At 49.2% G+C, this 18,788-nt stretch overlaps 1 protein-coding gene across 1 annotated transcript in view; it reads right to left on the bottom strand.

The window, feature by feature from the left end:
• Lmod1 (leiomodin 1) overlaps positions 1-18,788 on the bottom strand; it is a 45,860-nt gene that overhangs the window by 4,951 nt on the left and 22,121 nt on the right. The window contains exon 2 of the mRNA XM_021169492.1: positions 976-2,478. Within this exon, the coding sequence (XP_021025151.1) occupies positions 976-2,478 (1,503 nt within the window). The remainder of the gene's footprint in view (positions 1-975; positions 2,479-18,788) is intronic.

The following is an 18,788-nucleotide window of genomic DNA, read 5'->3' as shown; positions in this document are numbered from 1 at the left end:
GTGTATGTGTCTGTGGGGGGAGTGTATGTGTCTGTGGGGGGAGTGTATGTGTCTGTGGAGGCGAGTGTATGTGACATTGGCACCAAGAGCGCATTTTTCCTTTCTGTGAAAACCAGATGCCAGCAAGCAGCCTCTGGATGCCAGCAGGCCTCTCCTTTATGTTTTGGTCTTTAGTCAAAAATGCTGGTGAGGTACGCCGAGTGTCCAGTCAGGAAGGCAAATGATTCTACGCTCTGTCACTCACGTGGGACTTGCAGAAGGCCAGGATGTGAAAATCAAGAGATACTGAGACAGTCCTGTGTCCAAGGCACTGGTAATTAAAAGTACACACTCCCAAGGGGTGACCTTTAGGAGAGACTGGCCCATGGACTTGGACTGATCCTAAGAGTGGACAGAGTAGAACAAAGATGATTTTTGTTTGAAAAGCTGGAGAAAAGAAAGGCCGTATGCGGGGGCTGGAGAGATGGCTCAGTGGGTAAGAGCACCCGACTGCTCTTCCGAAGGTTCGGAGTTCAAATCCCAGCAACCACATGGTGGCTCACAATCATCCGTAATGAGATCTGACGCCCTCTTCTGGAGTGTCTGAAAACAGCTACAGTGTACTTACATATAATAAATAAATAAATAAATCTTAAAAAAAAAAAAAAAAGAAAGGCCGTATGCCAGGACCTCTGGCATCCTTGTGTATATAGAGGCCACTTCTCCATTCCTGGCAGCTGTCACTACAGCTGGAGAAGGGGGATGACTGGGAGTCCAGAGGAAGAGCTTTAAAGGAAGAGCTTTAAAGAAAGCAAAAGGCCTTCCCTCTAAGAGAAAGGATGTGGCTTGGTGGAGGTTGAATGACTGACAAGTCCTGGGAGTCTGAGGCCCTGTGGCCTGACGTGGGCTCCTCAGTGTGCAATCCCCTCTGTACCCTGCCTTCTCCTACAAGCCTAGGACTGTCCCAGCCCCCTGGCCCTGCCTGCCACCTCTTACCTTCTTCAGCTGCTTAAGGTTGCTAGAACGGATGGCAGCCAGGAGCTGGTCACGCGAGTTCTTCTCCTGGGCAGGGAGCACTTTGTCTCCCATCTTCCTCTGGGTAGCTGGTGAGAGTGAGTTCTTTAGGTTCTCCATGATAAGGGGTGGAGCCAGTGGAGGGGGAGGGGGAGGCGGGGCTGCTGGAACACCTGCTTTCTTGGGTGAGTTCTTTGGAGCAGGCTTTGGAGACGGCTGGGGTGAAGGTTTGGGGGAGCCCTTGGCCAGGGCCCCGCACTTGGGTACCTCCAGCCGGTCCTTCTTCTCTCCGCTGGCTTCCTGGGCCTGCTTTTGCTCTTGCAGCCGTTTCTGTCTCTGCTTGTCCATGTTTCTGCTGAGCAGATTGGTGACAGTCATCCGGGGTCCTGCCAGCTCAAAATGGTAGCCTAGCTTGAGCAGGGTGGTGTTCTCCTTGAGCAGCTTGGCGATCTCCATCTCAGTCTTGCCCCCACAGATGTGCCTCTGGTTGTGAAAGCGCAGCTCTGTCAGCGTGTTGTTCTGGAGGAGGGCCCGGAAGATGGCCAGGATGCCTTTGCCAGTGATGTGATTGGAGTCCAGGTTGAGGCTGGTGATGGTCTTATTGGCCTTTAACATGATAGCAATTGCAAAGGCCACGTGGTCGTCAGCCCGAGTATTGGCCAAGGCAAACACCTTCACCACAGTGTTGAACTCCAGGGCCTCCGTAAAGCGGACCAGGATCTCGTTGGTGATGCAGTCTGAGTTGTTGACATTCACCTCCGTCATCTCTGGGTCGTTGTTCTTCACTTTCTCCAGAGGTTCATCAAATATGCTGGGAGCTGCTTCCTCTTCTGCTCTGGCTTGCCCATCAGAGGGCTTGCTGGGGCCACTGGGCACCTGTTTCTCCGGGGCTTTGGTTTTGCTCTCTTCCCTGACTTCTTTGTCAGGTTGGTCTTCTTCCTTCTTAACTTTTTCATCCTCTTTTCTCCAGTCTCTGCGCCCAGAGCCTATGCCCTCGTCCTCTGGTTTCTTGTTCTCCTCGCTTGACTCTTTCAGCTTCCCGTCCTCCTGTCTCCCGACTGTGTTTCTGCTCTCTGCTGTCAGCTTCACCTCCTCTTTCTTGCTGGGCTCCTTCACCTCTTCTTTCTTCTTGTCTTTGTCTCTGCTCAGGCCTGAGTTCCTGACACTTCCTGTCTTCTCTTCCTCCTTTCTCGAGGTGGCGGCTGCCCTTTCTTCTTTGCCATCCTTCCCGGACTCCTTCCTGTCCACGGCAGCCCTGACCCTGCCTTTGTCAATGCCCCTGATGACTTTCTCCTCCTTGGGCTTCTCACCCCCTCTGCCATCGGCCTCCTCTCGATCCCTGGAGAAGCTTTTCTTTAAAACGCCCTTCTTCGGCTCCTTGCCCAGGTCTGAGTCCTGTCTGGGGCCTGGGGCCTTTCTGCTGGCATTGCTGTCCTTCTCCTCTCCATTCTTGGCATCTGTCTTCCTCCCCACTTGCTTGCTTTCCTAAGAATTCAGAAAAGAAAAATAAACATGTAGAGCTGGCCACAGAGGGAGGGAGCGCATGTGCAGACCAGCCAGGGAGGGGCTTGTCTAAGTGACCTTTTGAAGGACATTTAACTAGGGGAAGGTTGACAGCCTTCTTCGGTTGAGTTCTGTAGAGGTAGGACTGGGTTCTGGACTCAAGAGAGTGGATTAACATCAGCCTCATGGCCTCAGGTTTGGGCCACATGCACCTGGAATCCTGCAGACATCGGCTCCTCCACAGAGCATCTTAGACCTTTTCAGTCACGGGTGAAAACTTAGTTTCCTGATACACACATAGTAGACTGAAGGAAACCATTCTTGCCAGAAAACCACTGTCCTGTTTATAGTGTTGAGTGTTCATTACCATAGATTTGTTTGCATTTATCTTTTTTTTTTTTTTTAAAGACGTACTTGTTGGACTGGAAAGATGGCTCAGGGGTTAAGAAGGACTCAGGTTCAATTCCCAACACCCATAGGGGCTGGCAAGATGACTCAGCGGGTAAGAGACTGCTCTTCCGAAGGTCCTGAGTTCAAATCCTAGCAACCACATGGTGGCCCACAACCATCCGTAATGAGATCTGATGCCCTCTTCTGGTGCATCTGAAGTCAGCTACAGTGTACTTATAATAATAAATAAATCTTTGGGCCAGAGCAAGCTGGGTCGACGGGAGCGAGAGGGTTTGACTGGAGAGAGCAGAGGTCCTAAATTTCAATTCTCAAAAATCATATGAAGGCTTGCAACCATTTGTACAGCTACAGTGTACTCATATACATAAAATAAATAAATCTTTAAAAAAAAATTCCCAGTACCCACATGGAGTCTAACAACCACATGTTACTTCAGATGCCCTCCTTCAGCTCCTTGGATACCAGGCATCCAAGTGGTACCCAGACATAAATGCAGGGGAAATGCCTATACACATAAGATACCATTATATGTGTGTGTGTGTGTGTGTGTGTGTGTGTGTGTATGACTGTTCTGCAATTCACTCTGTAGATTTCAAACTCAGAAATCCACCTGCCTCTGCCTCCCAAGTTCTGGGATTAAAGGCATGTGCCACTACTGCCCCGCTAAAAATATTTTTTTAAAGGCTTATTTATGCTGGGCAATGGTGGCTTACACCTTTAATCCCAGCACTTGGAAGGTAGAGGCAGGTGGCTATGAGGCCAACAAAACCAAATGAAAAGAAAACAATTAAAAAAAAACCAGAAAAACAAAATGAAAAGAAAAGAAAACAACAAACTTATTTTTATTTTTTATGTGTGTTTGCCTGCATGCTTGTATGTACACCACATGCCTGCAGTTCCCACAGAGGGCAGAAGAGGGCACTGAATCCCCTGGAATTGGAGTCACACAAGCTTGTGAGTACCCATGTGGGTGCTGGAAACCCAACCTGGGTACTTTGCAAGAGCAGCCAGTGCCCTGTGTTTTTTGTTTGTTTGTTTGTTTGTTTGTTGTTTTGGAAAGGGGTAAGGGTTGGATGTTGAGACAACTCACTATGTAGCCCTGGCTGTCCTGGAACTTGCTATGTAGGACAGACTAGCCTTAAACTCACAGAGATCCACCTGCCTCTACCTCCCAAATGTTAGGATTAAAGGCCACCACCATGCTTGCCTAGCCAAAGCACCAAGAGCTCTTACCTACTAACCCATTTCTCCTGCTCCACATTTATGTTGTAATATAACTTAAAGAGGGTGGTTAGTTGGCTCAGAGGCAAAGGCACTCATCACGCAAGCCTGGTGATCTTTTGATCCCTAGGTCCTATGGTGAAGAAAACCAGTTCCTAAAAGTTGTCCTCTGAGCATATGTGTGCATACTTGTGTGTGCACTCACAAGCACACACATACTAATTATAACACATGAGATACATTAAAATGTCAGTTGGCTGACTCCTTGAGTGTCTGGCTCCCCTTGCATTCATTCTGCATTCATAATTAATGTTTCCTATCCTTCTGTATAATCCAGCCTGCTCCCTGGGAAGTCAAGGGCTTCAGATAATGAATTTTGTAAGTGTGTGTGTGTGTGTGTTGCTAAGGATCAAAACATGCTAGGCAAATGTATCTACCACCGAGCTAAAGTCAATACATTTGTAAAAGGGAAAAATGTTGGAATGATCAAGATAGTGTTGCTAATATTTTATTTTACCAACTAAGGATATTTCTAAATTCTATTCTCTGTACCACTGAATGAATATATGTGCATATACATACATATGTACACCCTTGAAGTAAAAAGGAACTAATTAATTAGGTAGACATAATAGAGCTGAATAGTTCCATCAAATGTGTGTCCTTCTTTAACAGTCCACAGTTTTGTCGTCTTTATTGTTTAGTAAGGACTTTGATAGGGCCAAGCATGGTGGTACATGCCTCTAGTTTTAGTACTAGGGAGACAGAGGATATCAAATCTCTGTGAGTTTGAGACCGGCTTGGTCTAGGTAGTGAGTTCCAGGCTAGCAAGGGCTACGTAGTAAAATCTTATCCAAAGAAGGAGAAGAAGGAGAAGGAGAAAGAGAAAGAGGAGGAGAAGGAGGAGGAGAAGGAAGAAAAGGAGGAGGAGGAGAAGGAGGAGAAAGAAGAAGAGGAGGAGAAGGAAGAGGAGGAAGAGGGACAACTTTGTGAGGGACAAGTCCTTCTCCTTCAGAGCCCCGGAAACCACTGAAGGCATCCTACTGCAGTTAGGATCTAGGACTCTATGACTCTTTATTTTGATTACAGATGCTGTGATGTTGTCTGGAGAGACCCTGAGATGGAATCAGCTTCAGTTGGTAGAGGCTTGAGTGTTCAGGCAGCACGGGCCTCCAGCATCTCCACGGGTCACCAGCACCTCCATGGGCCACTCAGCACCTCCATGGGCCACCCAGCACCTCCATGGGTCACCCAGCACCTCCATGGGCCACCCAACACCTCCATGGGCCACCCAGCACCTCCATGGGCCACCCAGCACCTCCATGGGCCACCCAGCACCTCCATGGGCCACTCAGCACCTCCATGGGTCACCCAGCACCTCCATGGGCCACCCAGCACCTCCATGGGTCACCCAGCACCTCCATGGGCCACCCAGCACCTCCATGGGTCACCCAGCACCTCCATGGGCCACCCAGCACCTCCACAAAGCCCTCTTGCTTCCTCTGCAGAGTTGCAAGCCTTTGCCCATTCCACAGTGCTTGCTTCTCTTCCCTACAGAAGATGCAGAGGGAGCAGTAGATGACACAGGCCGTTTGACTAGCCATAAGATGGAGAGTCAGGAGCAAGGGATGTGTCCCTAAGGGATGCCCCTGAGATCTTTTCCTGCACTGTTTTTCTTTTTTTACAGTGAAGAGAGACCAGGAAGGGCTTCTTTCTTTCAGGTGTGCCCGACAGAGTGTAGGACAAGGGAGAGGCAGGGTTTGGAAGAGCAACAGTCCATGGTACCCTCTGGCCATACAGTCCTTCCTTACCCCCTCCCTTCCCAGAGGGGAGAGAGAAGAGGTTGTGCCTGCATTGCAAACACCCTAGTAGGGACCAGCCCTGGGTTTTTTTGGTTGGTTGGTTTTTTTGACTTCTTTCCCACAATCACACCAGACAGGCAAGGGCTGGAGGCCTGGGAGTCAGGGCCTTGGACTGTGCCCCTTTCAACCTTAAGCCCAGAGAGTATACAGCTGTACTGCGTGTCACTGGAGCTGTGTGGTGAACAGAGCCCCTTCACTCTTACTCTGGATCCCTGGGAGCTGTGGCCCATCAGATTACCTGGAGCAGCTTTCCATTTAGGGCTCCTTTATAAGACCTCCTTAGGTTAGCCTGGGAATCACTTCTCCCATCCCATCTCACTGGGCCCTTAACACCCTCCTTTTGTTGCATGAACGTGATGGAGAGCACTAGCTCAGACAGCGTCTTGAGCAAAGTTCTGGAGGGACAGAGCCTGCTACCTTCTTTCTCTCTCTGCTCCCCAGACGTGCCCATCTACTTACTGTTTACCGCTCAAACACCTCCCCAGAACGCCCGAACTGCTCAGCTTGCAGGCTTGCCCTTCAAGGGAGGCTGAGATCCACAGAGATGACAACCAACTGGACTGGGCAGGTTTAGGCAATCTGGAACTCAGGCCCAACTGTCTCAATAGCAGCCATCAAGTTAATACAAGAGTATCTGATCTTTCCCATTCGGAGGTTAAGGCTCCGTGCCCCACCTGCTCCACACTCCTCTTGCCTGAGTGTCACGCCACCCACAGAGCCTCACAGATCAACCCCCACTCCCACCCCTAACTCAGAACCCCTCAAGTAAGACTTGATCTTTACAGTTTAACCCTTTCTCTTCCCAGACCTCTCACACCCTGACCTTTGACCTTATCAGACACCAGCTGCCACTCCTCCAGTCATACCCTGGACCTGGGGTCTAGGTTGACTGAGCTCTACCAAGAGGTGTGCCAACGCTTTAAAAAGAACCAAATGTAAACGGGGCTGAGTGGGGGTGGGGAAAGGTTGATTAATCACTGCTTTCCTCCAAATAGCAGGAATGAATGGGGCTGGGGCATGTTGGAGCAAGCTCAGCTCTGGGAGCTCAGACCTTGCCTTAAAAGGAGAAGGAGCACAGACTGCTCCCAGGCCTGGGATTTTGCAAAGTCCAGCTCCTTGCACATAGCCAAGCCTCCTCCTTATACTTATCTGAGAGGGAGTCTGGGCTGGTGGCTTGGTTTTGTTTGTAGGATTAATACTGTGCATCCTGATGGCTTCCACGGGTTATTTTTTTGCCGGTGCTGGCTATCTCTAGACCTTACCTGACCTTTCATCATCTATAGAAAAAAAGGAGTTTAGGTTAAATGTAACAAAGAACTCAAGAGGACGAAGGTCTATCAGCCTTCAGATGAGGGATCTAGGCAGTATGATTGTTCCTTCTGGGAACAGATTAAAGGTTACAGGAAGCCCTGAGGGGTAGGTCTGGAGTCTAGCTAGAGTCATGCACAGAGACTAGACTATGGAAAGGATGACCGTAGAGAACCTCCGGTGGCCTGTGACACATGAAGGGACCTCTCCTGGGGTCAGAGGTGAGAAACAACTCCTCACCTGTTTCCTCCAGGCCTGTGGCCATGTGATGGTGTCTTGTTTGCTAAAAGCAGCCCCCGAGGACTTCAGTGAACAAAACAGCATTGTCCCCATCACCAGATACTCTGGAAGCCACTTCCTGTAAAGTCATATCTGATTACAGAGAAGCCACCATGCCAACATTTCCAGGGCCAACAGAGGAGGAGAGGAGAGGTTTGTCTATTTGAAAGTGAGAGCTCATTGAAGGCAAGAACAAAGGGCTCTGTACTGTGGAGCCCTGTTAGCTCAGGCTAACTCTATCCTAGCTATCTCTTTCTTTGCCTGATGATGAGGCGTCTCCTTGGCCCCACACAGCTGTGAAGAGCAAGTTTGTAGATGGTCCCTGGAAAGCTGCCCATAGAAAGGCTGGAAGGGAATTGTCTTTGCTTATGAACCCCCTCTCCAGCACCTTGCCTAGGAGGCAGGGATGCCTGCAGTGAACCTCCCCCCCTCCAGCTGGGATGCCACTGCCTCCAATTCAGACACATTTGTTTCTTCCCCCAGCAAGTCTGAGGTGACCCTGCTTCAGAGGTTCAAAGCCACTCTTCCTGCATTTCCAGGATCTGGGCGGCCTTGGAAGACTCTCCAACTGGAAGCAACCAGATCGCCCCAGCCTGAGCTCTAGATTGGAGTGGTGGCTCTGAGTCTCCCATTCTGTCTTTGTTGGACATTGCTTCCAGGTCTTAGCAATGTTGCTGTTGACCTTGGTGGTCTGTGGAGTGTCACAGCACGGGCAGCCTCAGTGTGGAGAGCTAGGGCTTGCCAGGTCTCCTCTTGCCTTTGGCCCTGGTCAGCTGTTTCCTCCAGGATCGAGGCTGTTCTTTCACCAGCAGAGCAAGAGAAACATGTGGTAGTGTCTCCTAGTCCTGCTTGCAGAATGCAAACCCCTCGCCACCTCTCCATCCTGGTTCTATACATTCTCTCAGAACCCCAAATCTTGGCCCTTTGCTCCTCCGACCCCAGCTGCCCCATGACTTCCTAGTCCAAGTCCCCAAAGCTACCAGTGCCATCTGTTTGCAGAAGGGAGGGCAGAGAGGAGCTGGCCATAAATCCCCTGAGAAAACAGCTCCCTTTCAAGCTGGTGTGAAGGGCAAAACAGACACCCCAGCCAGGGCTACTGGGGACAGAGGGAGTGAACTCCTTCCAGGCTCCTGCTTCATTCTACCTGGAGTGACAATGAAGATTCCAGATTCTCCTGGAGGGTCCCCTGCCATATGGGGACTGTAGCATTCCAGGCACACAGTCGTGCCATGTGCATTGGTGGCCTGTGGGTGCCCTGCTCTGAGGCAGCTCGTTACACAGCTCTGAGAAGTACAACTACTGTCCTAGAAAGCCTCTGCTTCCCCTCAGAACTGTCAGGAAAATTCCAGATTGCTCTAGAAATATTCTGTCTTCAGGGTATGGAAGCCTGTTGGTTCTGCATACAGTTGGCCTGTGTGCAAACTCCCCATGTGTCTTTACATAGTTGTGTGGCCCTCCAACCTCTTGTGGCATGCACAACAGAGCTGGTCCCCTGGGATTCCTCACCTAGTTTCTCAACTGGCTGTGTGCTGGGGCCAGAACTCAGATCAAGCTCCCCTGCCAAGAAGGGCTGGAAAGGAGACATGATGTGACTGTTCTGAGAGCCTTAGGAAAACTGCCAGGAGCCAGGTGTGGTGGAGCTGGCCTTTAATCCCAGCACTCTGGAGGCAGAGGTAGGCAGATCTCTTGAGTTTAAGGCCAGCCTAGTCTACAGAGTGAGTTCCAGGATAGCCAGGGCTACACAGAGAAACCCTGTCTCAAATTAAGAAAGAGAGGAGAGAGGAGAGAGGAGAGAGGAGAGAGGAGAAAGACTCACTGAAGCCACCATTAGGGTCCGATCCCCTTGTCCTTGTCCTACTTGAGATCTTTTGTTCCCAAAAGTGTTTTTAGAATTTTATAGTGGGTAAAATTGAACGCTTACTCGCTGGCCAAGGGAACTACAATTTGAACTTTTCCATAGAAAAAGAAATGACTATGTCTCAGATGCCAGGAGCCTACCTGGAGGATAGGAAGCTGGGATGAGACCAGGTTGCTTTGGGAAGGGTTTCACACACACACACACACACACACACACACACACACACACACACACACACACACCATGCACACACACCATCACACCCCAACTGCACAGCAAACTATGTGAAATTAGAGCCTAAAGCAGAACTCCTCTCATTGATCTGTGTGCTTTGGGGCTGCAGAGCTGCCTCTCACTGGCTTTTTCTCATGGAGTTTCATGTAGGTTCCAGTTGATCTCAACTCACAGAGTAGCTGAGGACAACCCTGAACTTCTGATCCCCCTGCCTCCACCTCCTGAGTGCTTAGCCACGTCAGGCTCAGGGTGTGCTGTAGATCAAAGGGTCTTGTGCACATGAGGCAAACACTCTACCAACTGAGCTACCCTGACAGCCCCTTCCAGGACTTTCTGAGCATGCAGAGGACTTTTTGCCTAGGGAGCTTACAGCCCCTAGGGTGAAAGAACGGGAGAGGAAGGGGTATGAGATACTTGGCAAGGTCCTTCCATGGCCTAAGAGCTCCCTAGGTACTTACTGCTGATAAGAGCCTAGTGCACCATCCTCAAAGAGTCCTCAGTAGACTGTCATAAATGGGGGTGTCGGGCTCAGGCAGACCCTCCACACATGACCCTTCCACAGCAGAGATTAGCTATGCCTTAGCCAGCTTGTTCCCACCCTGGGCACCTAGTTGGAAGACACATATAATTTGTGGGGGACAGGATTGTGGCTTCCTTATCTCCAAAGGCTTCAGGCCATTGAACACAGCTTCCCAAAAGCTCAGGGTTTCAGAAGGGTCATACTGGGCACTCAGGTAAGCCTGCCTACCTGGGAAATGCTGAGTTGAGAGACAGGCATGGGTTGGGTATATGAGGAATAAGTGGTAAGAAGACCATCTTCTTCAAGGTTCTGGGGACGGAACCCAGGTACTTACAAAAACTAGAGAAAAGCTCTATTACTGAGCTAGCTCACCAGTCCAGATCAAACCACCAGTGGCCCACCGGGTTGAGAAAAGCAGTGACGCTTCTGGCATCCTAGTGTCCTGTTGTGGCCAGCCAACTTGAGCAACAGCAGTCTCCACTCTGTGGGTGGAGTTTGATGAGGCCCAGATCTCTGTAGAGACTTGGGTGCTGCATGAATGTCAGCCTTGGGTGCTCTAGCAGGGACACCCATCTTTCCTTTGGATTTCATATCTAGGTAAGAGGAGAGGCCTTCCAGGAGGAAAGGGGAGGAAGCAGCCATCATCAGAGATGGAAACCTGGATTTGATGTCCATGAGTTCCTAATTCCCCAACATCAGGAATGGAACCACAGCCCAAGGTCCTCACTGTAGGCTGCCTTAATCTGTCAAGTTCCTGTGTTTGTTCCCCACTGTTTCTCTATGAGACACTGAGCTTTGAGGCTAAAAATTCAATGAGTAGTAATGAGAAAACCAGACTTGCAAGAGGAGACCCAAAGGAAATGCGGATGGTTCCACAAGTGATCTGAGAAGCAGGCTGGCAGGACAGCACGGCCCCTGGTGGAAATGAACAGGACAAAGTCCTTCGAGGTCGTGGCATGCATGGAGGAGAGCGAGAGAGGAGAAACAGGATGAGGAGGCTCTGGGACTGACTCCTGGAGGAGAAAGAGGCCTGGTAGATAGATCCCACGGTGGAACGGGGTCCCTCTTGGGCCTCACTTTTTTGTTTCTTCTCAGCACCCCCTCCAACTTTGCTTCTTGGCACAGGCATTTCCCAGTGCACCTTCACTGGGTCTGAGCCTTCCTATCACCCAGAGTCAGTGGAGCCTAAACCAAGGTCTGTTTTGGAGAAGTCACCCCTGACAGGCTCTTTTCCTTGTACCTCTGCCCCGCGGATGCCTTTCCTCCCTCCCTTGTATTAGCCCCTTTCTCGGCCTCTCTGTCTCTTCCAGTGGATTGGGGCCACCAGGCACACATTACTAGTTACTGTCTGCCTAGCACACAGCATGGACACACAGAATCTACTCTGGCATTGAGAGAATAATGTCCATTAACTGAAGCCAGATATTAGTGTAGGGGATGAAGGCCAGACAGTCTATAGGCCAGACACAGTGGCCCACACCAAAAACCCCAGCACTTGGGAAGTAGAGACAGGAGGACCAGGCATCCAAGGCCAGCCTCAGCTCCATATCAAATTCTAAGTTAGCTATCTGGGCTATTTAAGACGGTTTTAAGGGGATGGGAAGAGAGAGCACAGAGAAAAGAAAGAATGTACAATAAAAAACTAAAGCCAGTGCTGGCTGGGCTATGGGGTGCAGCCTTTACTCCCAGCACTAGGGAGGCAGAGGCAGGAGGATCTCTGTGAGTTTGAGGCCAGCCTGGTCTACAGAGTGAGTTCCAGGACAGCCAGGGCTATACAGAGAAACCCTGTCTCCAAAACAAAATAAAAGAAACAAACAAATAAAAACCCTGAAGCCATTTAGATGATGGCCCAGTAGATAAAGGTGCTCGCCCCCAACCCTGGTGACCTGAGTTAAATTTTCAGGATGTAGAAGAAGGTGAGAACCGAACTCCTGAAAGTTGTCTGTATGAGTTCCTATGTGATCTCCATATGTGTGCCATACATAGCACACTTGTTCACACAGAAAACACAAATACATAAAATGTAATGTGCTCGCTTCGGCAATGCACACCCTGAACTTGGAACAATACAGAGAAGATTAGTGCACCCCCCAATCCCCGCTCAAGGATGGCATGCAAATTTGTTCCGTATTTTAAAAAAATACAATAAAATAAAATGTAATAAGAGAGATTTCCTTTTAAGGTTTTAGGGTAGAGAGATGGCTCAGTAGTTCAGTGGTTAGATGACTGCTTTTGCAAAGGACCCCGGTTCAGTTCCCAGCGCCCACGTGGAGGCTCTCAACCATCTGTAACCCCAGCTCCAGAGGACCCCACACTCTCTTCTGACTTCCTTAGACATGGTGCACCCACGCACGTGCAGCAACTCACTCATACACCTAAAATAAAGTCAGCTAAACCTTCAGCACAAATCAGACCTGAAGGGTGGAGAAAATCAAAAGAGGGCAGGAAGCTGGGTAGGAAGAAGGGATGGACAGAAGTTGTGGGAGGCATGAAATATGGTCAAAACTCACTGAATGAAATTCTTAAAGAACTGACGCAGATAAATAAATAAAATTTGAAATTCAGAACCAGAATACAAGTCAATGACTACCAGAAGCTACGGAATGCTAATGCCTCTGTGCCTAGGGAGGCCGCAGATCTGAAAAACATGTTCATTAGCTCTCTCTCAGGCTGACCCAGGGTCTTGAAATGTAGCCCCAGCTAACCTCAAATTCAAAATCCTCCTTCTTTAGCCTTCCAAATGCTGGGAACACAGTCCTGGCTCAGAGCCACAACCCCCAAACCTTACTCTGGTGCTGGTTAGGCCCGGTAGAGGTGACCTGCTTGTATGGTAGATGTGCCCAGGGCAAGCCAAGCCAGGGGTAAGATAGAAGGACATCCTGCAGAGGGGCCAGGGGAGAACAAAACTTCACTCCATCCTGAGAGATACTCAGGGCTCTGCCCAGCCACTAGCTCTCCCATAAGCTTAGGTCCATAGGACAGACATTCAAGGCCCAGGGTATAAGGACCCTGATCAGTCTGTACCTCTGCTGAATGGTTGGATCTAGGTTTGGACTAGGCTAGCCCAATGCCAGGTGGGAGGGTAGAACAAGGTTTCTGTGTTAAGACTTTCTAGAGTCCACAAAGAGAAGCCTTCTTGCTTCTGTGGCTTCTTTTCTTCCCTCTCCTGTAACCTTGAAGACGGCTGAAGCAGAGGAAGGATGTAGAAGCCAAGAGGCAGCTAAGCCAGCTAGGCTAGTCCCCAGAGACTGCCCAGCACTGTTGTTCCTTAAAGGAATGCAATAAACAAGGAAGCCTGTCCCACTGGGCCAGAAGTGGGAGACAGAAGGGGGAGGAGCTGACGGCCATTTTATTCTCCATTTTTACCACTTTATCCCAAAGGACTGCACAGCTGGAAAGAGACCAAATTTGTTTTCCAAACCACAGGTTTTTCAGCTTCAGGCTAAGATCTTTGTCTGTCTTAGTTAGGGTTTTACTGCTGTGAGCAGACACCAAGACCAAGGCAACTCATATAAGGACAACATTTAATTGGGGCTGGCTTACAGGTTCAGAGGTTCCATCCATTATCATCAAGGTGAGAACATGGCAGCATCCAGGCAGGCATGGTTCAAGGAGAGCTGAGAGTTCTACATCTTCATCTGGAGGCTGCTAGTGGAAGACTGACTTCCAGGCAGCTAGGATGAGGGTCTTAAAGCCCAGGCCCATAGTGACACACCTACTTCAACAAGGCCACACCTTCTAATAGTGCCACTCCCGAGGGCCAAGCATATACAAACCATCACATTGTCCCAGCTCTGTCCTCCATTAATGACTTTTTCTAGTGCTTTCCTCTGGAACACTACTCTATAAATGTCATCTTTCCAAAACATGCTTACTTTTCTCAGTCTTAAATTCTCACCCAGTTTATCACCAATACTCTAGTTGTTGAGGAATCTGTAGACTGGAACACTTAAAAGCTGTAATCCCAACACTGGGGAAGGAGGAGGATCTACGTAAGTTCATGGCCAGCCTGGTCTACGTAGCAAGTTGTGGGTTAGCAGGGCTACACAGCAAGACCCTGTCTCTAAGACGCAAGCATTAAGAAAGACACATACGTTCTGCTAAATGGAGGAGATCACCCAGGAAATGGGGACATCTCATGAATGTCGACTCATCATTCCCTTTTTCTTTCAAGACAGAATAACATCCTATCGGATGTATTAAACCATCCTGTTGGCTGGACCATATGGGGTCTCCCGCAGCTCTGCACAGTTGCTGGGACTCTCTCTCTCTCTCTCTCTCTCTCTCTCTCTCTCATTGCCTCTTTACTCTCATTCTCCTCTATCCCCTGCAGAGAATCTTCTCTGAGGTCCAGAAAGGATCAAGAAGCCAGCTGTAGGACTTTCTACTGTCCTGTGTCACACCTGCAAACTCTCCTCCTTGATCTTCTCCTCCCCCTTCTCCCCCTCCCTTACCCTCCCCCTCCTCCTCCCTGCCCTGAGACCCAGGCTAAGCTTACCATCTCTCCTCCCTCTGAATCCTTCCCTCCTGGTTCCTCCTCGCACTCTCTACATGCTCACATCCCCCTGTAAATCGGGTTTCTATTTCCAACCTACATTTCTATCCAAGATCCACCCTGCCTCTAACTTCTTCAGAGAGTCTCACATTTTCCGCCGAAGACCAACACAGTCCTGCCTCCCCCTCAGCACCCAGGCAGGGGCAGAAGGACCGAACTACAGAAGTTAGTTTTGCCAGATTGCTCTTGTTGCCAAAGCAGGTTTCCATCTTTGAGATTTTATTTTACTTAAATACTATTAATAGTGTGCGCACATCTGAATGATGCGTGTGGGCTCCTGTGCCAAGGCACACATGGAGGGTGGACCCACCTTTCAGGAGCAGCTTTTCTCCTTCCACCTTTACATCCTAGGATGGGATTCAGTCACGAGTGTCACTTGGCAAGTGCCTGCTGAGCCCTCTCCCTGGCCCAGCATCTCTGTCTTTTATTCCTTGTCTTAATTGCACAGGGAACATTTGGCAGGGACCAGATCTTCTTTGTAGCATGCATCCTTCCCTCAATCTCCATCCATGGTTTTCTTTTGCTTTAGCATCCTCTTCAGCCTCCCTCAAAGGAGTCTCTTCCTCTAGTGGATATGTAAGACCCCCGAAACTGGGGAGACCTCCCCTCAAGTCCCGGGATGAGCTGGCTGGCACCCCAGGAACTCGAGAGAAAACCACACCTGATGCAAACTGCAAGGGGCTTTATTGTCAGTTAGCTGAGGACAAACTCCTTTCGCCACGCAGGGTAGGGGAGTTCGACCCCAATCTCACAGATACACTAACAATAGTGTTACCTGATCAAATTTCACATTCCCACTTTCTTCCCTGGTAACTTAGCCACCCTCAGGTCACATGTGTGATTATATCTATATCATCTATATCTATATCTATATCTATATCTATATCTATATCTATATCTATATCTATATCTATATCTATATCTATATATCTCACATATATAATAAATCATATGTATATGATTTATTTCATTTTTTATTTATGAGTGTTTAGCCTGCATCCCTCATCTCTGCCAAACACTTCTCTTGGTTCAGGCTATCCTTCCTCTCACAGGGTTAGGGTGACAGCCTTGTCCCCAGGAACAGGGTACTGTAGCCATTAGGCCTTTCTGAGGTCACACCTCTCAGGCCACCTCTTTTGCTTAAGTATGTCAGTGGCTGCCGAGCTGCCCTCAGGGTCAGATGTAGACAGCTGGCCTCTTCCCCGTAGGGCCTGCCTGTCCTTCCTCCTCAGCTCAGCTCTGCTCTGCCTCAGATTGGAGGCGCTAGGCCTTTGCAGGGCTCTTCCCACTCTTTTCCAAGCTCCTCCCCTTTCTCCCTGGTGAGCTCTGGCTGGCAGGAGAAGGGGTCAGTCTAGGCTTGTCATCCAGGGCAGTACTTTGAAATATGACACAAGGTAACAACGTCACTGTTTCTTTTCCAGTAGATGTTTAATATCTGAAGTACTTTTATGATGGGGGAATTTCATCAACAAAAAGTTGAGTTATTCACTAAGACAGAAAATTATCATTGGATAGCTTAATCCATAGAAAAAAAAATAAAATTCAGGAGTTGGAGGGATGGCTTAGCTGGTTAAAAGTTCAGTTCCAGCCAGGTGTGGTGGTGCACGCCTTTAATCCCAGCACTTGGGAGGCAGAGGCAGGCTGATTTCTGAGTTCGAGGCCAGCCTGGTCTACAAAGTGAGTTCCAGGACAGCCAGGGCTATACAGAGAAACCCTGCCTCAAAACAAACAAACAAACAAACAAAAAAAAACCAAAAAAAAAAACAAAAACAAAACCAACCAAAAAACAAAACAAAACAAAACAAAAAAAAGTTCAGTTCCCAGAACTCACATTAGGCTGCTAGTTCACACCTGTCTACATTTAAAGGCACCTGAACTCATGTGGGCAGGCCTACACACATATACATAATTAAAAATAATAAACATAAATCTAAAAACTAAAGTCTGCTAGGTATGGTAGTATGTACCTGAAATCTTGGTACTTAAGAGGCAGGAGGATCACAAATCTGGGACTAGCCATACGGTGACCCTGTCTCAAAAAAACAAGACTTGGAGTTGATGTAAACATAAATTCAACTTGTTTTCACCTTCCAGGTAATCTCCTGGTATATGATGCTGTGGGATCCTGAGGAAAATGGTCTTCGTTGACCACATGGGCAAGAGACCATGTGCATCTGTGCCTGCCTTGCCTCTGGAAGTGATGGGAGGAACCAGGAGTGATGTGATGTACAAGCTTGGGTGGCTGAGCTCTTAAAACATGTCATCTGTTGGCACCTTCAGCTAAAGGGGTTGGGGACCTTTGACTGCTTGAAGTTTGAGGAGTCAGGATTTCCAGTCACTGAGTTTTGAATGAGGGAGGTGTCCTGGCTTGGAGGGGCAAATCTGCCAGAGGCACCAAAAGAGAAAGTGCTCTCCCTCTGGCCTCCCTCCTTCCACAGAGCCTCTGCTTCTAGGGCTGGTGAGAGCTCACCTTGCACCTCTCACCAGCCCTAGAACGCAGGTTCTACACCCTTTCAAGCCAGTTGTTCTGGTTTCCATTTGAGATGCCTGAAAGGGTTGCAGCCTGGGCTTGCAGTCCATGTGGCAGACTTTCTACGTCCTTGGAGGGGCAGCTCCATTGTTTTGCCAACTGGTCTGGTGACTCACCCTGGGTAGCTCGTTGCAAGCCCCATTTTTGGAGAAACCAGGAAATCTCTTTGGAGAGACAAACAAGCCACTTGAGCACTCTGGGAAAAGCTTGCTTGCTACTTTCTGCCTTATCATTCAGCGGAGACCGAAAGCTGAGCAAGCCTGGAAACATTGTAAAGATTTACTTAAAAGTAAGCTATTTGTCTCAGAGTGCCGGGTCCCTCTTGAGTCCCGGGGGATCTTGGGGGGAGGGTGGCAGGAGGAACATGCAGTCCTCTTGCTGCCTGGAGCTGTTTGAGCAGAGCTCTGGCTCCCACCCAGCCACCCTCCTGCCTTTTCTAAACAAAGCAGCTACAATGGCCTAATTGGGACCAGCACTTGGCCTCTGTAGCACTGCTGGGTCCCCAACTCAGAAGGGACTGCCTTCTTTTGATGCTATCCTTTCACTGTCTTGCAAGTCTTCCTTCTTGGCCCTATTTGTTTTTCCATTGTAGCCCAAGCCAACCTCAACCTTGACCTCCTTCCTGCCTTCACTTGAAAGTCTTAATTCTGAACAAGTCTCATTTTGCACTGGGTCCTGCAAATACTGTGACCAGCCTTAAGCCTGAGGGAGAGGGGTGGAATTAAAAGGAGACCAGTGAATGTCAGGAGAGAGATCACCACCTTCCTGGCTGGGCCATCTTAGGGAATGAATGCCATGCCCAGGCCCATATATGGGACTCAGCCTTGACTCTCCCTTTCTCGCCATGTTCTCTTCATATATACCCATTTGCTCCCTCACTATCCAATGCCACTCTGCTGTTTGATCCCTCGCTATCTCCTGCTGTTGGGACGACTGTCATGTCTCACCTGCCAACTGGCCTCCCTGCCTCCTGTCTGCCTCCCTTCTGAGCCATCTGAACACAGTCAGAGGCACAGCTGCAAAGTTAAATATACTGCTGAGCACCCATGTTCTCGGGTCCAAGTCCTGACTTCCTGCTGGGCACACAGGTCCTTTGTGACCTGGTCTGTGACTGCTTTGCATCTGCTCTGCCTCCTCCCCATGCAAGTCACTCAGGTCACAGCATGGTGTAGGTGTGTATGGGTGTGTGTGGGTGGGAAACAACATGGACAGGAGCAGCAGGGGCTCTCAAGCCTTGTAGTCTTAAGCCTTGCTGTCTTCTTACTGTCTTCTTGTTTGTTTTTGAAGGCAGGATCTCACAACAAAGCCTTCACTGGCCTAGACCAGTCAATCAGACCATTATATAGACTAGGCTGCCTTTGCATTAGTAGTGATCCTCCTGCCTCTGCCTTTAGAGCACCAGGATTACAAACAAGCACCACCTTACCCAATATAAGATAAAAACATTTAAAAATAAGTGTGCAGAATCCTTATCACACTTAAACAAGTAATGACAGCAATTCCCTGCACACTGC

Source organism: Mus caroli, chromosome 1 (genome assembly GCF_900094665.2).
Source record: "Mus caroli chromosome 1, CAROLI_EIJ_v1.1, whole genome shotgun sequence".
Classification (NCBI taxonomy): domain Eukaryota; kingdom Metazoa; phylum Chordata; class Mammalia; order Rodentia; family Muridae; genus Mus; species Mus caroli.
This window is presented reverse-complemented; position numbering and strand designations above follow the sequence as displayed.